Source organism: Terrapene carolina, unplaced genomic scaffold (genome assembly GCF_002925995.2).
Source record: "Terrapene carolina triunguis isolate 2854851 unplaced genomic scaffold, T_m_triunguis-2.0 Scaffold227, whole genome shotgun sequence".
In the NCBI taxonomy this organism is placed as follows: domain Eukaryota; kingdom Metazoa; phylum Chordata; order Testudines; family Emydidae; genus Terrapene; species Terrapene triunguis.
In genome coordinates this window covers 3,957,533-3,966,137 of record NW_020664578.1, presented here as the reverse complement: position 1 = coordinate 3,966,137, position 8,605 = coordinate 3,957,533, and the positions used below count along the sequence as shown (strand labels likewise).

The 8,605-nt window shown below is 61.9% G+C and overlaps 1 protein-coding gene across 1 annotated transcript in view; it reads right to left on the bottom strand.

Annotated features, from left to right (window-relative positions):
* Positions 1-584: 584 nt before the first annotated feature.
* Positions 585-8,605, bottom strand: part of ECM1 (extracellular matrix protein 1) — a 15,278-nt gene continuing 7,257 nt past the window's right edge. Inside the window, exons 2-7 of the mRNA XM_024210814.3 lie at positions 7,375-7,455; positions 6,433-6,749; positions 5,178-5,618; positions 4,277-4,497; positions 2,659-2,746; positions 585-1,142 (exon numbers count right to left, since the gene is read on the bottom strand). Coding sequence (XP_024066582.2) covers positions 957-1,142; positions 2,659-2,746; positions 4,277-4,497; positions 5,178-5,618; positions 6,433-6,749; positions 7,375-7,455 — 1,334 coding nt within the window. The 3' untranslated portion in view covers positions 585-956. The remainder of the gene's footprint in view (positions 1,143-2,658; positions 2,747-4,276; positions 4,498-5,177; positions 5,619-6,432; positions 6,750-7,374; positions 7,456-8,605) is intronic.

The following is an 8,605-nucleotide window of genomic DNA, read 5'->3' as shown; positions in this document are numbered from 1 at the left end:
GGGGGGTGCTGGGTTCCCCCCAGGGCTGGCAAATTGGATCAAGGGCAAAAGGACTCTCCCAGCTACGCTGCCCCCGGGGTAGAGGCCACAGGGCCAGCTGCCCGACGGCTCACGGGAGAAGCAGCTCGGGTGTTTAGTCCCCTCCGTCTCTCCCCAACTCCCTGCTTCTCACCCACATCAGTCTGTACAAAACCCCAAGCCCAGGCTCTCCCAGGAGACCGACTGGCTGGTTCAGGCTGAATCCACCTAAACTGCGGCTCCCCTTGGACACCCTGCTTGGAATCAGCTCCCAGAGCGCAGATTCCAGCCAGGGCTGGAGCCTGCTGCTCCGTATCCCGCTTCCAGAGAGCCGCCAGCCAGCCGGTTGGATGGCTGCCTCTCGCCACCCGAAAGTGCCAGGCCGGCCGGTAGGGGGCGCTGGCTGTTAGGTGCGGCCAAACCCACCCACTCAGCTCCCATCTCAAAGCCTCCTCGCTCTCCCATGAAGGAATCAACCCACGTTAAGTGCCTTTTGCGTACGTGTTGCAGAAGAGAGGGCCACAGGTTGCAATGGGGGGGGGGGGGTTGGCGGGGGGGGGGGGGGGGTCGGGCAGGATACAGGGCTGGGGGGATGGGGCACAAGAACCTGGCCTCATCCGTTGTTGCCACCCCAGGGGATGGGGATTGGAGCCCGGACGAGGAAGCTTCGGGCTGGCTGCCTCGAGATCAGAGAAACGCAGCTGGAGCCAGGGCCCGGGGGATCGGCGTTAAAACGCAATCCAGAAGGGAGCCAAGCGCTGGCGGAATCCCTCAAGCATCTCTTCAGCGCTCACGTTCTTAGAGAGCGAAGGCCAGGACAGCAACGGCCAGCGGCCGCCTAGCTCTGGATTGGAAACCGCTGGGGGGAGCGCGGGGGAGAAGGGGGCTCAGTGATACACGAACGCGCAAGGGAGACAGTTCTGGTTCTTTCTGTCCTTTTACGGTGCCAGACTCGGCTCGCTGGGGACCTGCCCCAGGCCCGTGCTGGCCAGGAAGATGCTGTCCAGGTAGTTGGCATTGAAGCAGTAGGTTCTGTCCTCCTCCTCCTCCTGGGAGCAGCACTGATCCCTGTCCTTCCAAGAGTCCTTCTGGGTGGTGCACAGGGCGGCGATGGAACGGGCTTTCTGGGGAGAGCAGCGAGCAGAGGCGGTTAGAGCCGAGGCCTGGGACACGCAGCGAGTCAGTCACCCAAGGGCACTAGGGGTCAGGACTCCTGGGTTCTACCTCCAGCGGCACCAGTGTCTCCTGCATGACCTTGAACAAGCCATTTCCCTTCTCTGTGCCTCAGTTGCCTGCCTCTGTACTATGGGGATAAACTCCCCCCACCTCCCCCGTTATGGGCATGTCCTGAGCTCTGAAACACCATCTCCCTGCACCCTCACCCCAGGGGAGCACTCGCAGCACATGACACCCCTCCCCTCCCCCCCGTTCCAAAATAACACAAGCGGTGGCTCATCTTTGCACAGAAAACCCCCCAGCTATTCAGTGCACGGGGCGGCTCACCTCCAGCCTCCCCCTTTCCCCAGCCAGCCAGAGCCCATTTTCACACCCTTGCGCCAGAGGAAACCAAAGCTCCGACCCCAGAAAGTCGGGGGCCCGAGCGCCGTGCAGAACGGGGGAGGCCTGGGTTTCCCAGCCAGATGTTATGATCGGGAGAGAAGGGGGCTGCGCTGCCAAGCCCATGCGAGTCCAAGGGTAAGTGGTGCCACCCTGCTATGACCTTAACACTTAGATCTAGGGGGCACTGGCAGGAGGTACAGGCCGCCGGGTTACATGAGGTCACCCAGATATCCAGGTCCGCCTGCGGCGATTCATGCACCGCCCCTGGGGTGCCAGATCTCTCGCGGGGGGGAGGGTAAGGTGCTTTCTAAGCCAACCTGAATCAAACCAGTGCCGGTCCGGACCCGGCTGCTCTCACTCCAGCGTAGGAGCAGCATGATTTGGTTTAGCAGAAATGACAGAGGTGTGAATTTGTCCAGCAGCCCTGAGGGTAACGAGCCACTGAGACAGTAGCGTTCCCCCCCAGAGCACAAACTACACAAAGCCTCGGGGTCTGTCTACATCTAGACCGCTACAGTGGCAGATCTAGGCACCGAGAGGTGGTCGACCCGGCACCGTCTGCACCAGGTTGAGGTCGGCACAGCTCCGGCTCTCGTTGGGGTGGGTTTTTCACACCCCACGGCCAATGTGAGCTCCCGGGGGACAGCAGCCCTCAGCTGGTCTAAGCTGTCCTTGACCTGGGCGGAGCGGACTTGTGTGTAGACACTTCTCCCATTACTAACACTGCTTCTAGCTGAGTGCCTTGCCTGGCTCCCAGGATCGGAGCACCTCTTGGTATTTACCCTGCCAGGCCCGCCAGGAGGCAGGGCCTCACCACGACCCGCACTGAGGCCCAGCGAGACAGAGAGTGACGTGACATGCCCAAGGTCACGCAGGGAGTCTGGCAATGCAGGAGCTGAACCCAGGTCTTGGGAGTCCCAGAGGAGCCGCACTGACCATTGCACCATCCTGCCTCTCTCCGCCCAGGGCAGCAATGCCAGAAGGCCTGGGATCCACGGCTCCCCAGCCTTTCCATCGCCACATCGTGTGCCTACAGCAGGGTCTATTTGATAACCACAGCCCCCCCTCCCTTGCACTCACCTCTTTCTCTGCACACTGAGTCCTCTCCTCACCCTGAAGGCTGCAGCAAGGCTCCGTGATGCTCTGGATGAAGTCTGGGATTGGTTTCCTAGTAACAAGAAGAGAGTGGCGCTCAGGGCTTGGGCTAATCAGCAGCCTGTTTGACTAGTACTGGAATATACCCAGCATCATGCTCTAGAGGGCGCTGCGCTGCCAGAGGTGCCCCCTTTTGGTGGAGACATGAAACTAAGACCCTGTTCTTTTGCAGTCACGGAGAATCCAATTGGGATGCTGCCCCCAGCACCGCATTTAAATACCAACTCACTGAATTATGTCCTGCCTCCCTAAATTCTCCAGGTGGAGTCAATCGGATGCTGCATTCTTATGCACTTCCTGTTGTAAACCGCAGCATCACGTTGCTGTGCGCTGTTAAACAGCTGCCGCATTCCTCCCCAGAGGTGGCTGCATTTCGGTGGCAGGTGTGTGAACCCAGCATACCCAGCCTGTAAAGTGCCTGGGGAGATTTCAGTGACGCGCCACAAGCTTCAAGTTTAGCCCATCTGAAGATCTGGCCCGGAAAGTTTAAGTGATTTGCCTAAGGTCGCAGAGGGACATCTGTGGCAGAGACCAGAATAGGTTCTCCACTGCTGTTCCATAGAGCCACCTGGGCTTGGACAGCAAGTGGGATCTTCCTGGCCTGTTTCCTCATCGGGACGTTCAGCTGAGAGAGCAAAATAGGTGAAGTCAATGGGGCTGCGCTGACCTACATCAGCTGGAGGTCTGGCCTGTTCCTTGGACACAGGGCAAAGACCCTGCACCAGCGATAATCAGGTTCCTCCAGACAGGGCCCAGACCCTGGGCTCTGTCCCTGCAGACGTCACTCCAGGCAAAACCCCACTGCCAGCAATTCCCCTCGCACTAGGAAAATCCCACTGTGAGGCTCGCCCCGGAGCATGGAGCACGTGGTGGGGAGCGTAGGGTGAGAGGTGCTGGATGGGATTCTACTCTGGCTAAATCATTCATGCCTGGCCTGCTCGCCTGGAGCGAAGTTGGATTGAAAACGAGCTGCCTGTAATTAGAGCAAACCATGGCTGGAAAAAACCCAATGGGGGGGGGGGAAGGGTTGCACCTCTCCTCATGGCCAGAAGGTGGCGCTGCAGCCTCGCTAATCCAACTGCTAACCCAGAAATTAAGCCTCTGTTTTTCTACCACCTGCTGGATTAATTCCTTCCCAGGCCCCTTTATCTTTCTATAGGGCACTGCCCTGTGGTTCTCGGCATTACACGTGGCAACAGTCACGGCGAGCCTACCTGACGGGTCTAGTGGGTAGAGCCGGGGGCTGGGAGTCAGGACTCCTGGGTTCTATTCCCAGTGCTAGGAGGGAGTGGGGTCTAGTGGGTAGAGCGGGGGTGGGGCTGGAAGTCAGGACTCCTGGGTTCTGTTCCTGGCTCTGGGAGGGGAGTATGGGGATTAAGAGTTCAGGACAACTCCTGGGTTCCCTGCTCTGCTGCTGGCTCCGTTTGTGAGCCTGGGCAAGTCCCTCGTGTTTCAGCGTCCCCCTTTTTCCAGCGGGGGAAGCTAATTCCCCCGGAGGCCCGGTCAATGTCTGCGGGTCCCTGGCCGAGCGGGTCAGACTCACTGTTTGGTGAAGAGCTTGATTTCCCCGCACAGCGTGTCCAGGAGCGCCGGGGTCACCACTCCCAGGGTGACAGCCTGGATCTCCTTATCGTAAGCCGGGTATGGGGCCTTGCTGGAGAAACAGCTGAACCTGGCCTTGCCTTCCGCCTCCTTGCAGCACTGGTGGGGTTTGGTCTTCACCGACAGCTCCTGCTTGCAGAACTGAGCCAGGGCCTTCTCCCACTGGAGAGAGCAAGAGAAGCCATGTACAGAGGGAACGGGGCCACAATTCTGCTCCTGCCAGAGGCTGGACGGGCGGCTAAGGCTGCAGCGTGGGCCACAGGACGCCTGGGTCCTGTTCCCAGCTCTGCCGCTGCCCTCGTGGGTCAGCCTGGGCAAGTCACTTCCCCAGCGGGGGCTCGGATAATAACCCTGCCTTTGTCTAGCCATCGGCTGAACTCTTTGGGGTGCGGAGTGTCTCCCTGGCTGGGCCTGAGCTCAAGCCGGGACCCTCCAGGTGTGACCAAAAGCCCCTCAATATTCCCGGTGCCTGGAAAGCCCCCGGGATCCCGTTTGTTTAGCGCCCATCTGTACCCAGCACAAAGAGACAACCGGGGAGGGGCCGCAGCCAGCCCGGCCCCCCAGTCATTCCTGTGCTGCCAGCACAGAAATGGGCCAGGCAGAGCCCCCTCTGGGCTTTATATGAAAATGGCGCCCGGGGGGGAGGGGAGGGGAGAGAACATAATGTAACAAACCCCATCGCCTCCCGCCCCGGGACTGAACACAGACCAACAGCCCCAGGGAGGCTGGGCCGGGGGAAACGCCTCCCCCCCTCGCCAATGGCCCCTTGGGATTGGTTCCCCCTGCCCCCCTCCCTCGGGGTCGTCCCCCCCCCCCGGCCCCGTGCCGAGCCCCCTCCTCACCGCGGCGTGAGCACAGTTGACGTTCTCGTTCTTGCAGCACTTCTTGAAGTCGTTCTCCAGGCGGGTGAGGGCGCGGGCCTGGCGCTGGAACCAGCCGTAGCCCGTGGTGGGGATGGCGCTGGGCAGGTAGACGGGCCGGAACTTGCGCAGCCTGCAGATGTTCTTGATGTTGCTGGCGGTGGGCTCGCCGGGCGGGAAGGAGATCTCGGGCAGCATGGGCCACAGCCTGGCGCTGGGCTGGCCGGGCGTGCACTTGGCGGGGTCGGTCGATGGGCAGGGGCTGGGGGGCGCGGGGTTGGCAGCGTTAGGGACGTAGCTGGGGTTCGGGGCCTCGCTGGCGAAGCACAGCTCCCGGTCGGTGCCCTCCCGCTTGCAGCAGTGGTAGTGCTTGGTCTTCACCGAGAACTCCTCGTCACAGAACTGCTCCAGGGCTTCCTTCCACTGCGGGAGGGAGGGAGGGAGGGAGGCAGTCAGTGGGATGTCCCGGTGGGGGCCCAGAGCCCCTCCAGCGCCCCAGAGTCCCTCCCACCCAGAGCCCTCCACCCACCCCAGAACCCGTCCCGGCTCGGGGCAAGGAGCACTTTGCCCTCTGGGTGGCTGGCTTACCCTCCATTGCGCCCGAGCTGGGTGCAGCCACAGCTCAGCGGCGGGCGGCTGCTGGGATGCGTTTGCCAGGTCTCTGTCCGGCTCCCAGCCAACACAGTTGGCCCCTGGCTGGCAGCCACGGCCCAGAGGGCGAGGGCTGAATGGCCCCTGGAGACAGCGCTCCCCTGGCATAGCGAGAGGGGTCCCGCTCCAGAGAATCCCGCAGTGCCCGTGCTGTGCCCGCCGTGGGGACCCAGGCCCGGCTCTCCAGGCCCTATCACCAGCCCCGCGAATGGCTCTAGGTCTCTCAGTGGGGGAGAGCCCCCACACCCAGGATTGCTGGGACTGTTTCCTGAGCTATCCCGAAGCCTCTCCCCCACCCCAGTGATCCCTTACAGCATCCTTCCTTGAGAGAGGGGCAGCGCGACCTCGTGATTAGGGCAACAGGCCGGGACTTCGGAGAGCTGGGTTTAGTTGCTGGCTCTGCCACGGACTCCGGCCACGTCACGCCCACCCCCGTGCCTCAGTTTCCCCTCCCGCCCTTTGTCTCATTGGCCTGAGGGGCAGGGACCGTCTCTCCCAGGGCAGGTGTACGGACGTACAGCGCCCCCTCTCCGCCCAGAACTCAGCCGGGTGCAGCTCGAGCCAAGAGCCTGGCGCAGGGACTCACCGCGCTCTCCGCGCAGCCCAGGCGCTCAGCCTGCGCGCAGCACCGCTCCAGGCCGGCCTCCAGGAGGTTGATGGCAGCCCCTTGGCGGCTGAGGTGGGAGAACCCCGTCCGGGGCAGGCTCGTGGGCCCGTACAACATCTTCTTCCTCCTCTCCAGGCAGATGTTGTCGATGTTGCTGGCGCTGGGGCGGGCCGGCGGGAAGTCGTTCAGCTTGTGACCCCAGGGCTGGGCCCGGCAGGAGGGGTCGTCGCCGCAGGTGGTGACGCCGGGGCCTCCGTCCCGAGGGGCCCCACGGACCAGGATGGGGGTGATGAGCTCTACGGCGGAGGGAGAGGGAGTTCACAAGCCTGCAATCAGAGCCAGGCCCCGCCCGGCCTCCCGGGGGTCCCGTCAGCCTGTCCCATTCCCAGCTCAGCAAACGCGAGGCTGCAGCTTTGCTCTCCTCAGCTCGTCTCCCCAGTTCCATCCTGACCCCCTGGGGCCACCCTGGGCTCCGGGCCAAATCCTTCAGCCTCCCTAAATCCCTGGCCGAGAGCTGCTGAGCTCCCCCCCAGAGGGGGCTGCACATCAGTGCGGGTGGCCGGGAGCTCGGGTGCGCTCTGCGGTGGGAGGTTGGTATGGCTCTGGCCCGGGCCCACTGGGATGCTAGGCGGAGCCAGGACTGGACCCAAACTGGACCCGCTGCCCCTAATGAAGCAGGGGAGCGAGCCCACGGAGCAGGGTAACACGGCCAGATCCCAGCCCCTTTGGACAGAGCCAGGGCCCCCGGTTATCCGCGGGGAGGGGGCACCATTTGGTATGGCCTGGATGCTCTCCGCCCACTATCTCTTCGTGCTGGTCCCCCCACCCCACCCCCAGTTTTGCACAGTGTTTGCTCCTTCCGGCCGGGCCGGTGTCACCCACTGGGACCCGCCCGGCCAGCGCGCCCTCCTCCCGACTCACTTTGCTCCCAGGACAGCTCCGGGATCACTTCGCTCTGGACCAGGTCCTCGGCTGTTGCATCGGGCAGCTCCTCTTGGCCATCTGGGAGAGGAACAACAAAGGACGCGGTGAGCGGCTGGACCCAGCGCCGCCATGCCAGGAGATCAGGCGTCTGGCTCAGAAATCACAAGATCTAACGGGGGGGGGGGTCCCTTCCTTGGCAGCCTGGGGCCGGAGCCCCCCAAGAGCTATTAGCTGAGCAAAAGTCATCCCTTGCTGTTATACAGCCTTTTCCTCCGTAGGGCCCAGAGCGCTTCACAGCCTTTAATGTATTTATCCTCACAATGGCCCCGCGACCCAGGGCAGGGCTATTACCCTCATTGTACAGCTGGGGAAACCGAGGCACGGAGGCTAAGCTCACACAAGGGTCTGTAGCAGAGTAAGGAACTGACCCGGGGTTTCCCATGTTCTAGCTGGTGCCCTAAGCCCTGGGCCATACAGAAACCCTCGCCAAAGTCCCCTGACTCCAGGAGCTCGGGCTTTGAGAGGATCTCCAGCTCTCGGGAGATGCCAGCCCTGGGACACCGGGGCCAGGAGGGGCCAGCCAAGCTGATTGTCCCTTTTGGCTGAAAAGATTAGCCACTGGGGCGTGTTTTCCTGCCTTTCTCCCAACCGCCAGGGTTAGAAACTTTCTTATTCAAAAAAAAAAAGAAGCGGAGACTCTCCCATAATCCCAGGACTCCGGGAACTGGGGCTTTATGGGAAACACCAATGATTGTGACATTTGCGATCAAACTGCCAGAACTGGCAACTAGGATGACCAGACGTCCCCGTATTAACGGGACCGTCCCCATATTAGGGGCTTTATCTCATATACACAACTATAATCCCCCACTACCCAGAAACAAAAAGTGTCCCGATTTTTCACACTTGCTATCTGGTCACCCTACTAGCCCCACTGGCAGGACCCGGGGGACCTCAGAGTGAGTGATGGTGTTACGCCAGCCCTCCCCCCACCCCAGCTCTGGGCCCATCCCCACTTAAATGCTGCTAATCCCCTTTCCTGGAAAAGCGGCTGGTAATCGGCATAGTCAGACAGAGGATGAGGAGATAAACCCAGCGATGGGAAACCTTAACCAGGTCTGCATTAGTCACAGGTTAATCCACACACCACCCACTCACCCTGAGCAGCGCCCGGGCACAGGCTGGATAGCAGGGGGCTGTGGGTCAGGATTGGGGCACAGCGGCAGAG